Source organism: Bombyx mandarina, chromosome 20, assembly GCF_030267445.1.
Source record: "Bombyx mandarina strain Sakado chromosome 20, ASM3026744v2".
Lineage (NCBI taxonomy): Eukaryota > Metazoa > Arthropoda > Insecta > Lepidoptera > Bombycidae > Bombyx > Bombyx mandarina.
In genome coordinates, this window is record NC_143226.1 from 5,125,926 (window position 1) to 5,140,856 (window position 14,931).

At 36.3% G+C, this 14,931-nt stretch overlaps 3 protein-coding genes across 6 annotated transcripts in view; 2 read left to right on the forward strand and 1 right to left on the reverse strand.

The window, feature by feature from the left end:
• Positions 1-10,170, reverse strand: part of LOC114247848 (uncharacterized) — a 161,750-nt gene extending 151,580 nt beyond the window's left edge. For 3 of the 4 annotated variants that reach the window (XM_089735989.1, XM_089735988.1, XM_089735986.1), the window contains exon 1: positions 9,939-10,169. The gene's annotated coding sequence lies outside the window, so the exon portion shown is untranslated. Of the gene's footprint in view, positions 1-9,938 lie in introns of all 4 variants that reach the window. The other variant, XM_089735991.1, reaches the window with a different exon arrangement.
• Positions 1-14,931, forward strand: part of LOC114247906 (uncharacterized) — a 294,552-nt gene that overhangs the window by 263,849 nt on the left and 15,772 nt on the right. The gene's annotated exons all lie outside the window — the stretch shown is intronic.
• LOC114247899 (uncharacterized) lies at positions 11,774-14,233 on the forward strand. Its single transcript, XM_089736001.1, has 4 exons — positions 11,774-11,960; positions 13,100-13,237; positions 13,628-13,801; positions 14,016-14,233. Exons 1-3 carry the CDS (start codon positions 11,826-11,828, stop codon positions 13,706-13,708), a joined length of 354 nt encoding a protein of 117 aa, XP_089592127.1. The 5' UTR covers positions 11,774-11,825; the 3' UTR covers positions 13,709-13,801; positions 14,016-14,233.

The following is a 14,931-nucleotide window of genomic DNA, read 5'->3' on the forward strand; positions in this document are numbered from 1 at the left end:
CTGGTATTTGTAATTTTTTTTTCGTTATCATAATCATGACCATCATCGTCATCACTGTTTTCATCACCCGAGTCGCTATCATCGTGATGAGTCGACATAGGGCTCATCGGCGTAGTTTACAACTCGGTCGATTCGGTCTTCTTTTTTGTCTATAATTAATTATTTTTTGAAGATATTCGATTCTTAGTAATGGAATGTTACTTTTTTCAATTACCAGCTTCCGATTACTTTCTGTTTTTTTTTTCCATCATTCTTCATTCCGAGCCATTAAAATTTATATCTTCTTTAAATTTTTCGAAGCCTTTCTCTACGATACGGAGTTTCGCTGCCTGTTATTATGATTACATCTTTTTATTACAGATTGAACGAAACTATCCATTCCGGTAACTTTCTTCTTCCCTGATCTTTTCTTACCCGGAGTCCGAAACACGGCGAGCAAGCCAGAGTCTTTAGCTTCGTTAATAATGCACCTAGCAGTACTCACTGATGTTTTTCTTGCTTCCGAAGTCTGTTTTACTTTTTCCATATCATTCTTCTCCTGTTTTATAATGAAGCAATATACGTCGTACACAATTTTTCTACCCTTTCTTTTGAATACTACACCAGTTTGTCGCGGCATAGTGTATTTTTTATAAAAAATCAACAAACACTCAACAAATAGCAATGGTAACAAAGTCCACAAGTAATTATAACAAATAACTTAACGATTAATAACGATAGACTTTCCACTGTACGCAAGCGTACTTTTGGGAGCAAGCGGAATGAGGGCGCGGTGCGGGACGCAAGGTTCGACTGATCTACCAATAACGCGCTCGATACGATTTCCCCTGCCGTCGCGCCTCACCCTCACCACCAAAGTGATCTAAAATTCGGTTCTGCGCAGTCAAGGTCATTTGCTCACGGAGTTTGCCGGTTACTATATTATGTAATCTTTATATATAAAGATCAATTGCTGTTCGTTAGTCTCGCTAAAACTCGAGAACGGCTGGACCGATTTGGCTAATTTTGGTCTTGAATTATTTGTGAAGTCCAGAGAAGGTTTAAAAGCTAGATAAATATGAAAATGCTCAGAATAAAATAAAATTAAACATTTTTTTTTTCTTTTGATGTGTCGTCGGACGGATTCCTTTTGTTTATTTTAAGTTTATTTTATACAAAAGTTTAAGTTTTTTATTTATCGATTGAGGCACTACGAAGTCTGCCGGGTCAGCTAGTATTTTATTAAAAGCAACCAATTAATTAATTTCGAAGGTCAACCTTCAACAAGTACACGGAACTCCAAAGTACTTATCGTACAAAATTGAACAGTATTGACGTGACAGAAATGACTATTTTTCGATGTTCTCATAATAGCTTTGTTTAATATTATGTTGTTATTCAATTTATTACACACATGCGCCCTAGTATTTATGTGTTTTTCTCTGTAGAACGATATACAAACTCACATCTGGACCATAACGTGAATATTTTACATTAATATCGAAATATAGTACGAGCGTATAACGTCTTTACCAACCCTACAACTTCTTCTTCTCTCTTTCCTGTTACCCTCTGCTGGGGTGTAGGGCTCGAATCAAATCCTTCCATTTAAATCGGTCTTGGGCAGTCTGTTCTAGCTCCTCCCACGTCCCAAGACGCCTAGCTCCTGCTCCACCCAGGGACGCCAAGTTGTTCTGGGACGGCCTCTCTTCCTTTTAATTTTAGGGACCCTACAACTTAGGGTTGGCAAAAACAAAGACTAGCCGAATATTCTCAAAATAGGCTCTATCAGACCACAATCTACCAGCTGAACATAGGTCTGATCTAAGACCCGCCACGACGATTGGGCTGAAGATGTTTTTGGAATGTTTGAGGGTAAAGAGGAGCTTCTTAACGATAAACAGTCGTCCGTGAAGGCATCGTGGCCTAAAGGATAAGACGGTGCATTTGTATCTAGCGATGCACTGGTGTTCGAATCCCGCTAGCAAGTACCAATTTTTCTAATGAAATACGTACTTAACAAATGTTCACGATTGACTTCCATGGTGACGGAATAACATCGTGTAGTAAAAATCAAACCCGCAAAATAATAGTTTGCGTGATTACTGGTGGTAGGACCTCTTGTGAGTCCACACCGCCTATTTCTGTCGTGAAGCAGTAATGCGTTTCGGTTTAACTATCGTAACTGTACTGAGACCTTAGAACTCATATCTCAAGGTGGGCGGTGAGCTGGCAATAAAAAAATATCGAAAATTTATGATTTTACATATATTATATACACATAATAAATAATACATTAGGGTAGTACGAAAACACAATCTTCACAAGTGGTCGGTATGAGTAGCCTATTACCAAATTATCGATACACATGGTCGCATCTATTGACTAGTATCTATATATTAATACGTGAAGCAAAGACTTTGTATCCCTTTTTACGAAAATTGCGCGGTCGGAGGAGTATGAATTTTTCCACACTTATAGAGAATATAGAGAAGAAGTGCACAATGCTAATATATTTTTTTAAATAATGCATAAAAGATACATTAAATCAATAAAGAAAACATTACACACACTACATACCATGTATTTGACGCACACACGCATGCATACTATTTATTGTCAAACTTTTGTTCTTGACGTCTGTTGTCATATTGAGAATAGATTAAATATTGTTTGTCTTTATTAATATTTTTTATAGTGTAGTCTTGGCGAAATTTGTGATTATAGAAGTATAAAATACAATTATAATAGTGTACAAACTGACAATTCCTATTAGTTATAGTCGAATTTCGACTACTGCGGGACCTCTAGTTTATTTAATTTGACTAGTGTACGACGGAAACTGATGCAGTTGAATATTCGAAGTCAATATATTTGTGAAAATTTTTCTTGGTTTCAGTGTATTTATTTTTGTCTCATGTATATTTCCTGCGCCTTTAACACAGCTTAAAATACTAGTTTAAGGCCATTTAATGTGAGACATTTATTTATTTATTCACAACATTGCATCGTTTAGATTACGTCAAAGCACGTCCGTTAGAATAAAAGCAATAAAAATAACAATTACATAAGCATTTTCGTGGAAGCAGTAGAAAATGAAATTTCTCACTATCAAAGGTATGAATTGACTATAGACAAATAATTACATCGATTCGCAGCTGACACGGAGGCCAAGGGAACGCATCACGTGCAGCCTTGAGGATGTATCGTTCTCTCAACGTACAAACAACTTCAAACAAGCAACATTATCTAGAGTAACATTTTACACCACATGTACATGTATTGTATAATTTACTTTCTATTCATTTTCGAATTTATTACTATAAGATTTTGACAATTTTTATGTATCGATAGGTTTTCACAAAAACTAAATACAGCATTGGTAAGCTAAAGTGGTACGAGACAATACCATATTTTATCGCTTATTCGCAGCGCATAAGACTATTTTTTTCGTCATGATAATCGCCTTATCGATGCCGCCGCTGACTACTCCCCGAATCCTGATCACGCCGGAGCCAGTCACCATCGACGCCCCAGACACGTCCTTATGGATCCATCAGATCCAATAGCCCTTAGCTTTAGACACCTTTAGCTCGAACACTAGGAGTAGGGACCCCGGTAACCGTACTCGTCGAACTCGGCAAAGAGTTCGACATGCAACCTAACCTAAACATCAGCCCGCTGAGCTTCTCGCCGGATCTTCTCAGCGGGTCGCGATTCCGATCCGGTAGTAGATTCATTCGCGAAGCAGCTACTCTTGAGTTGTTAGGTCTCCTTTGGAGGCGCTCGGGTCACACCCCTCCTGGTACCCACCTGCCCTGGTAAAACTGAAAAGGCCTCCGGGCCACCAGTAATCTCTCAAACATAAAAAAAAAAACTTCAGAGGTGTCAAGGGACACCCGGATGGAACGAAGTTCCTTTCGATTAATTAGTGAAGGAATTGTATTTTTTTTTTTAAGTTATAATAATAAATTACGGCATTATGAAGAAGAAAAAAACAATACTATGAACTAAATTACTATTGTTGAAACGCTATCTCGCGAAACTGTACTCATTACGCAGACCAATCGGATACGAGCAATGTCACGCGATAAGCGCCTACACGTTGATTGGTCAGAATGACGGATCTAAAAAGTGTCGTGACAACTTTTCGTAAGAATTTTTTCCGTCTAGCCCCCTTTCACAACGCGCGATAAGGAACTTCGTTCCAATATCTGGCTTGCTTTCTATAAGAGAGAGAGAGAGACAGACAGACAGACGGAGAAACATGCGACGCCGCACAGCTTACAATAGCTTACAGCTTATAGCAAAAAGTGTCGTGACAACTTTTCGTTAGAATTTATAGCAAAAATTGTCGTGACAACTTTTCGTAAGAAATTATAGCAAAAAGTGTCGTGACAACTTTTCGTAAGAATTTATAGCAAAAAGTGTCGTGACAACTTTTCGTAAGAATTTATAGCAAAAAGTGTCGTGACAACTTTTCGTAAGAATTTTTTCTGTCTAGCCCCCTTTCACAACGCGCGATAAGGAACTTCGTTCCAAAAAAAAATCCTACCTATTCGCTGGTAACCTAGGGGGCTATTTCAGCTACGCCGGGACGGGCAGGTAAACTAATGGGCCCAACCTGAGAGAATGTTCTAACACAGCCCTAGCAAGAGCAGTGCTTCGCAATCCACTGAGAAGATCCGGGGAGAAACACAGTGAACTGTGTCTATGGGTTAGTTCACGAGTTCGACGAGGACGGTGACCGATGCTGTGATCCAGGGGATCCGACAAGACATATTTCAGGTGACTTGCTTGACCCCGTCACCTGAGTCAGATAGGTAATCAGCGGCAGCCGCAATAAGAGGATCATAAGAGTACACGTTCTACGCAACGACCAGCTGCTATTGTGCCGGTTTTAAATCCTTCTCCCCTCTCCTTAATTAATCAAAATCGGACCTGACACGCAGGCTTTGGAACCGTTGAGGTCCAACAAGACGCATTGACGTTCTGCGCGTCTATTGACGCAGCATTGAACAATTAGAAACCGGGGTAAGAATAGCACCCCGACCATTTGTTTGACCGCTGGTTGTTGACGACAAAGTTTGGTCTAAAGCGACGCACAGGTTGTTTAGTGATGTTCCACTTTCACACACCCTCTACCACTCAACGAAGAAGATATTACATCTACGTTTACCGGTCTGCTAAAATTAATCGTGTATCAAAATGGTTACAAAGCAAAGACACAAGCGAGTTTGCTGTTGATAGGAAGGACGATCAGTCAAGTCTAAGACTTAAGAAAAGTTCTAGCACTTTATGTTCGTTAGGTTTGTACTATAAAGCGCTTTTACATGAAGCTATTTAAGCTCCCCCGCTTAAGTTCTTACGCTTCGAGATCCAACGTAATTAACTTTCAAATAACATCAAATTATCATTATTTACGTACGTGCAATGATAACGTTTGAGGCAAACAAAATTATCTGTTGCTAGCGATCCGCACCGGGTTTCGCTCGGGCGATTCACACTATTATGTTTATGGGTGATAAGGTTTAATTTCGATTGGCTCGAGATGTTAAAATGAGATCTTTGGTTAACGTTGCACGGTCTACCTATCTAAACTACCAAATATATTTCAAACTAGCAACCCGTCCTCGCTTCGCTTCGGAAACATTAAATTTTATTATTGATTTAGACTAAGTTACTCCTTATATCATCAGCTACCTATCAGTGAAAGTCTCGTCAAAACCGATCCAGCCGTCGCAGAGATTAGCCGGAACAAACAAACAGACAGACAGACAGACAAAAATTGTAAAAAATGTTATTTTGGTGTATGTACCGAATATATATATTCATGTCTTATTCTTAGTCGTCGTGGTCGTGACTTAAGGGATAAAACGTCAAGTGCATTCGTATTGAGCGATGCACCCGGTATTCGAATCTCAGGCGGGTACAAATTTTTTCTAATGAAATACGTACTCAACAAATTTTCACGATTGATTTCAACGGTGAAGGAATAACATCTATGCTAATATTATAAAGAGGAAAGATTTGTTTGTTTGTTTGTTTCGAATAGGCTCCGAAACTACTGGACCGATTTGAAAAAATCTTTTTCCATTAGAAGCCGACATTGTCCCTGATGAACATAGGCTGCTTTTTTTATTTATTTTTTTATTATTTATTTTTTGTTTCATGTGTGTTTTAATGTTTCCGAAGCGAAGCGAGGGCGGGTCGCTAGTCGTGTAATAAAAATCAAACCCGCAAAAATTATAATTTGCGTAATTGCTGGTGGTAGGACCTCTTGTGAGTCCGCGCGGGTAGGTACCACCACCCTGCCTATTTCTGCCGTGAAGCAGTAATGCGTTTCGGTTTGGAGGATGGGGCAGCCGCTGTAACTATACTTGAGACCTTAGAGCTTATATCTCAAGGTGGGTGGCGCATTTACGTTGTAGATGTCTACGAGCTCCAGTAACCACTTAACACCAGGTGGCCTGTAAGCTCGTCCAACCATCTAAGCAATAAAAAAATAAAAAAGTCTGCCTACAACGTGCTTACTACGTGAACAACAATAAAACATTCTAGAACAAACTTCAAATTGAATAGATAAGTACGTGTACAATCCGCAATGTACCAAGGCCGTTGGAACGGTTCACCTTACAAGTTACAAGGGGAGCAAAAAGTTTACCTGTAATTTGTTGTTCTGTTGGAGATCGCGCGTCAGTGAGTCCGACCGGCTCCGGTGCGCGTGCACTTAACGCACCGACTACAGAGTTCACTAATTGTTCGAACCGAGTTCGCAACGATGTAATCACTTTAATCACGGAGTACGCTCGCGCTCAAAAGTTTCCACGCTGCTTTCTTTGATTACGTGTTAAAGCAATAATAATAACTAACAGCAGCAGTATAAATAGGAAGTCTTAGTGATATTGCGAATATATATATTTTTTTTTTTTTTTTCCCTACATAAGCTGAGAGCCTTGAGAAGCTATTTCAGCGTAACCCTAACGTTTGTAGGTGAGCTCACGGGGCTCAAACCTGATGACGTTGCTAACACGAACCCTAGCAAGAGCCGTGCTTCGCAGAATCTACCACCGGATCGGAAACGCGACCCACTGAGAAGATCCGGCGAGAAACTCAGTGGGCTATTTTGTGCAAGAAATGGACCGGATTATGATACAATTAGCGACCCGCCCGCGCTTCGCTTCGGAAACTGTAATTTATTATTGACTTCTCCACTATTTAATGGATGTTATTATACATCTTCTCTATATATAAAAATCTTCTCCATATATAAAAATGAATTGCTGTTCGTTAGTCTCGCTAAAACTCGAGAACGGCTAGACCGATTTGGCTAATTTAGGTCTTGAATTATTTGCGGAAGTCCAGAGAAAGTTTAAAAGGTAAATAAATGTGAAAATGCTCGGAATTAAACAAAAATAACAATTTAGTTTTTCCTTTGATGTGTCTGTCCCCCGTCGGACGGATTCCTTTTGTTTGTTTTAAGTTTATTTTAAAAAAAAGCTTAGGTTTTATCGAATGAGGCACTACGTCTGCCGGGTCAGCTAGTATTATATAAACCTTCCTCTTCAATCACTCTATCTAATAAAAAAAAAACGCATCAAAATCCGTTGCGTAGTTTTAAAGATTTAAGCATACATACATAGGGATATAGGGACAGAGAAAGCGACTTTGTTTTATACTATGTATGTAGTGATGATTGATGACATATACTCAACCCTCACTCAGATTAGAGGGAAATTTTAGTCGAATACAAAAATAATTTTAAGTATGAATGTAATACAGAGAAGACAAGGAATATGGGGGTTGCTTTTTATTAATTTAGTCTAAAATGAGGTTTTCAGAGAGAGCACCCATGATACATGCGAGCAATTATGATCATATATGTACATGTACAGAGGCCGTAAGTTCGACTGTCATCAAAGTCAATTCGAAAATTCAAAATAAAAAATTTGAAATTTATAAAAATTGTTTTTCATTTTTAAAATTTTGTGTTTCTCGAAACTTTTGTCCACCACTGTACATTTTATTTATCATTGTTTATGTTGTGAACATATTAATTTGGAGCTTTCCTGTTTTTTTTTAATAATAAAAAATTTACTACTTTTATTCAATAATTTCAGTACAAATGAATATCCTCCTTGGTTCGGCAGAATATTTCATTAATATTATCTTCATGTTTTTTTTTTTATTGCCCTTGCAGATAGACGAGCATACGACCCACCTGATGGTGAGTGGTTACCGTCGCCCATGGACTTCAGCAATGCCAGGGGCAGAGCCAAGCCGCTGCCTACCGCTTAATACTCTCCACAAGCCTCGTTTGAAGAAGGACATGTCATAGCACTCGGGAAACACCGTGGAGGGGAGCTCATTCCATAGCCGGATGGTACGTGTTAGGTAAACCATTGATTTGCATTCTGTATTGGCATCAAACATAGATAAGCTTACTATTGACATGTCCTAAAGTAGCCACCTAGCTATCTTTTGGAATTCAATGCTAACAGCACAAGCAAATTTACTAAGGACTACTCAAAGTTTGTTTGAAGAGCAGCACGCGGGGCTCAGGGAATACTACACTGTGGGAGATATTTAAACCCAAAGTCATATGCCGGTTACATATGTGAGTCAAATATGATCTGCTACTGCTACTATTAATAAAAATATGTTGTGCTAGGCACTTTGCCGCTAAGATGTTCTAACCAAACATGAAACATAAGGTTCTGACTGTAAATATTCATAAAATACTTTTTTAACACATTGATCACATCACATGTAGGTCACCGGTGCCCTATATGGATTCACTGTAGAATTTGTAACAAAAAGTAGCTATATGTAATTTCACGATTTTTCTTTCTTTTAAAAATTGCAAACTTCTAGACAACCGTTAATCTCTTATTTAATACCTTCGTTGTTTATTTAATAGTAATCATTCTTTAATTAACGCCACAATTACAGTATAAAATCATCAACCAAAATTTCAAATTCATAGGCCCAGCAGCATGGGTACTTTGTTGACGAACCAGTCAGTCATCATTACTACTACAACACTAATAACTTATGAAACAAATTTGTATTCCTGCGTATTCAATGGTAAAACTGAAATTTTAATTTCATTTATTCATGTTAAGTAAGTAGAACAACAGTGCTAACAAAAAATTTATTCATACTACAATGACGTTATTCAAAACTATGCTTTATTGTATTTCAGTTAAATTCATTCTTCAGTGGCTGATGGTAATACAGCATATTGGTGCGTTTGCACTAAGTTTGCACTCACTCAATTGTTTAGTTTGATAGGACTGAGTAAATATGAAATAAATTACAACAATATGCGCACACATTTTGAAACATAATTAAAATATTGAAATATGGATTTGTTTGATTCTGTATGTACTTTTTTATTTTTGTCAATAAATTACTTTACCCCTTTTTGTTATTTTTACACTTTTGCAAAAAGTATATGGCGTATAATTAAGTGTTAATAAATTAGATTAGATTCTTTGTTTGTTAATAATGATTCAAGAAAATGGATTACGAAATAAAACCTTATTTGTCATTCGACATTGTTATCTATTACCTGTTGCTTGCAATTTCTCTAATTAACACGCAACGAATCGCCTAGCAGTTCGGCCCTAACTCGATATAAATATTTATATACATTCTTCAAATACATGGACATATCAGAAAGATTTACAATTGTACTTTCAAACTGAGGAGAGCACTTACATTGTATTCGAACGAGTCGAGTGACGTAAATCCTGCAAATCCTTTCACATCGTTTATGTAGTCAACAAAATCAGTAAATATTTGCTGATTAATAAAAAATATCTTTTAATTTTCGATACACATTTCACACGTAGCCTTCAATTTTATATTTCAATTCTCTTGAATTTAAATCATCAGCCAAGGAAGTTCGAAACGATTTGTTTTTTTTTTCGATTCATGTTATTTTTCTCACTTACCAGTTGCAGTAATTTTTATTAGCTGAAATTCTCGTTGTTGGAAAATCCACAATTTCGTTTCACTAAACACAATTTCGCAGACAGTCACTGCTTCACTTTATTAACCGAATGAAAACTATTTTGGCGGACTAATTTCAGAAAATTCACGAAACAAAATTTATTGTCGACACGGAACAAAACAGATATTTCGATTAAAAGCCAACTACAACTATGGTAGATAATGCACTGAAAATAGTAGATACAGAATCAGTGTTGCTACTTTATTTTCTTTTATACCACTTTTTTAAAATGTTTAAATGGGAGGACGAGCTCACAGCCCTCCTGGTGTTAAGTGGTTACTAGAGCCCATAGACATCTACAACGTAAATGCGCCACGCACCTTGAGATATAATTTCTAAGGTCTCAGTATAGTTACAACACTACAACTTACAAGCTACAAGCTACCCCACCCTTCAGACCCATTACTGCTTCACGGCAGAAATAGGCAGGGTGGTGGCACCTACCCGTGCGGACTCACAAGAGGTCCTACCACCAGTAATTACGCAAATTATAATTTTGCGGGTTTGATTTTTATTACACGATGTTATTCCTTCACCGTTGTGGCGTTTAAGAACGCATCTTTTTATGATGCGTAAGCCGGAACGCACGAGAGGTTGAAAAAAGAATATAGTCTGTGAGACGGGACCTTTTTACCGCCGAAAATTTAAAAACGTAAAATAATTTATAATGTGTTTAATAACTAATGTAATATAATTACTTAGAATTGTTTATGCCGCTACAGCAATAAAATTGATATTGTTTCAACTGTGGTGTTAATTACATAAAACACGACTTTACGGCGAAATAAAGAAGGGACTCTATACGAACTCCCTCACCGTGAATGTCAATCGTGAACATTTGTTGAGTACGTCTTTCATTACAAAAAATGGTACCGGCCTGCGGGATTAGAACACCGTTGCATCGCTAGATACGAATGTACCGGACATCTTATCCTTTAGGCCACGACAACTTGTTTTATGAAAACTTTCATAACATATTTACTTGAATAGCATGGCGTCCATGGATAATACCTTAATATTTAAGCCCATACTATTTTTTCTGAAAAACTGAAACTCAACTCTGTCAATCCTGATTTACCGGTATATAAGCATTTATATTCAACATAGATACAAACGTATGAACCCTAATACGGAAGTGAAAAAAATCTAATAAATTCTCAGAAAACACACAATTAAAAAATGGTAGAATACACAAAGAGATAAAAAATTCTCAAGCAAACCAATATTTGATTGGACGAATAATATAATCCTTTTACTCTAACTTGAAACTGTTGCTGGCTGTTCTATATTCAGCAATAACAACTCCTTGATAGAATTCATCATCACATAACAGCGTTGTGTATGTAATCAATAAATATTAAGATATCTGTATTGTTTTAATAAGCTCTAAAAATATTAAGTGTTTTTGCTAACTATATTTACATTTGTTTTTAATCTACTTGGACAACTTTTAAAACTACATAGTTTGAAAGTTCATTCATGTTTTCTTGAAAACTTTCAATTCTTCAAGAAATCTTTTAATCTGGTATCAAAAAAAAATGTAGCCAGCTTCGTAAACACAGAGTGAACACCTAACAAATTTAGTCGATTATTAACTTTAAAAAAAATAGCGCTTGATTTATAAAAGAACAAAATGTAGAACAAAATTAAAAAAGAAGCGAAAATGTTGAGCGTGGTAATACTAAGTGGATAATATCTCTATTAGTCTATGGTTAAATGGGAACGTAAACAAAAGAAAAACGTAGTGTAAAGAAATTGCACGCATGCGCAAAGTTTTTAAAATTATTGATGATTACCAAAGCTGTGTAGTGTTAACATAGGTAACGCAATGATGTTCCACGTAAAAGTTTTTTTTGCTTGTCACATACTATTTGGCATATACATGGTTCTGAGTACTAAGCCAGAGCCGACACCTGTAACATTCACATTCAAAGAATATTTATATAAAGATTCACCAAAAAATGTAAGTAAAAATCAAAACAACGCATCAAATTAAGTTCGGAGAAATGGCATTCATGTTATTGGTTAAAGTTTGAAAGCGTCTCCAATTTGGCAACATAAGAGATAATTTCGATTATGAAAGAATGACTAAAGTAATATGAAGCAGATTTCTTCTTCTTAATTTTTATTGTTTAGGTGGGTGGACGAGCTCACAGCCTACATGGTGTTAAGTAGTTACTAGAGACTATAGACATCTACAACGTAAATGCGCCACGCACCTTGAGATATAATTTCTAACGTCTCAGTATAGTTACAACGCTACAACAACTTACAAGTTACAAGCTACCCCACCGTTCAGACGCATTACTACTTCACGGCAAAAATAGGCGGGATGGTGGCCACTACCCATGCGGATTCACAAGACGTTCTACTAGTAATTACGCAAACTATAATTTTGCGGGTTTGGTTTTTACTACACGATGCTATTCCGTCACCGTGGAAGTCAATTGTGAACACTAAACACTAAATATATCTATTTCATTATAAAATTTGGTACTTGCCAGTAGGATTTGAACACCAGTGCATTGTTAGATACGAATGCACTGGTCGTCTTAATAATGTTTTAGGCCACGATGACTTCATTAAATTGATTCAAGCTGAACCTAACCGAATGTATGATAGAACTGTGGAGGGTGGGTAGGTAAGGAGGACCGTCTCAATGTATTAGACTTAGAGTGTCCGCTGAAAGGGAATCAAGTAAGGTGGCGCCACAGTATCAATGGCAAAGATTTAGAAAACAGCGCCATAAATTATTAGAGTTGGATATTAAATTAAGATGGAAAGAAACCCTTCCTACGTAAATACTAATAAAATAATTAGTTGAGATTTTAAATACCGCATTTTAACTACACAAGTCACAAAAAATATTAAATTTTACAACCGAGCAACCCAACTCTGTTTGAAACTGCATTGCTATATTCCATTTCCATTTCCTACACTAGCGCTATTTTGGTAAGTCTTCCAACAATACCTTGCTGTTTACGGGTGGATACTTTTTCAACTTATCTATATTCCATACAATTGTAAGTGTCAACAGTCAACGAATTATAGGGCTGCGACTTACGGAATTATCTAAAATTTGTTAATATTATTTTTGTTCAGGAAATTACTTACAAGGAATTCGAGACCGCATGTGAACAAAGCAGCGCCTGTAGTTACCAAAAAGGTTTGCAAAAAACTCGATGCGTCCGAGAGTGTATTTCGCCATCGTGCTACAAAGAAATCTATCAAGCAGATCCGGTGAGGACATCTTCAGTTATTTTCATCATTCTAATCAGTATTCAAATTATTATTATTTTTTCTATGTTTCTATGGTTTTCGCGATTCCTGTATATAAAAAAAAAACATATTTTATAGTGAATATAAATTGAACAAAGCTCACAACCAAGTGTCAGAGGGGTACCAGAGCTCATAGACAGTTAAAAAGGACTGTCTTTTGTATATTTAGATTCCACAATACTTTGCTGTACTATTTTAGAGTTCACTAATCTTCTTATTGTTTTCCACTGTTTCAATGCCATACCTAGCTAACCTGAAACAAGTGATTAAACCTATTTAATATTTTCTGCTTTCATCAGATTTTAAATGTGTGCCAGATCACTGGAAAAATTAATCAATTTGAAATTACAGCTTGAAGAAGGTGAAATCGACGTCCGATTGAACTCGTTCAAGGGTTGTTTTGCACAGAGAGTGGGTCGATCGAGGAATTGATTGTCATCTAGTGTTATTTCATCATTACTGCTATGTAGTGATAAAGTTCAGTCGATTCAACGCAAAATGAAATTCAGTTTTGTAATTTTAACGGTAAATAGTGCTTTACTAACTTCAACGATTTTCGCATGCTATTTAGTAACGAAAAAGATAAATATCAAAAAATACTACATATATATCGTTAATAGCATTAAGATGATGAACAGGCTCAACATATTTCTTCCGTCAGCATCTTTCTTCTATTCTCCTATTCCATTTTGTTGTAACTACTCTAACCTGTGCTGTTATTGATTGTATTTTTCATCAGTTTGTTACAGATGCATCATGCAAACACACTTCATTTTTATTTTACACACTGTGCAGAAGAAAATATGCGATCTTATTTAACAAAGAAACCTTAAATATTCAGCTGCGAGTGAAATGAAAACTTGACCTATGACGTAATGCGCTGGAACATGCAAATAAATTTAGCACCTGCAGTTTGTTTATATAATTTATAAAGTTAAATAAAAACGCTTCAAAAGATGTAATATTTTTAATGCATGTAATAAATTTCTTACAAATTATAAATATTAAATTTACTAATGGTCAGACGACACACGTTTTTATCTATAAACATTTTTTTAAACAAGCAAAGTAAAAAAAACAATTAGCTTTAATCGATGTAATCGATTAACTTTAATCGATTTTTTCGATCGAAAAAAACGAGTGCTTGGTTGTTGAGGACGGTCGACTAGACATCTTCGAATTTTTGGCCACATTCTCATTCACAGTAACAACAGTTCAAGAGACTGATCGGTACTTCCACGCAAAGAAGACTCACTGTCCATAAACGTTTTTCAAAATTTAAGTCACTCTTAAACGGTTGATACATTACTTTCACTTTCTGTATTGGTCATTTCGTTCAGTATAGTATGAAGCCGAATGACGTGGATGAAATTACATGAAGGTTAAATGAAATTAAATGAATAATCTCTCGGTAAAATGATGATTGTTTACTGAGATATCAGTGTACTTTTTAGAAGTACCCGAAAAGTTATAAAAGTTATAAATGTTATATAAAAGTTAGTTACTCCCATAAGGTAGACTGTTAGAGAATGCCTATGGCATTAAGTCCGCCTTTATACTTTATAGTATAAGAAGTTATAAATAAATAAATAAAAGTTAAATCCAGTGGCTTTGAAGCATTTTCCTTCTTTTTTGTACTCACACAGATAGTAGAC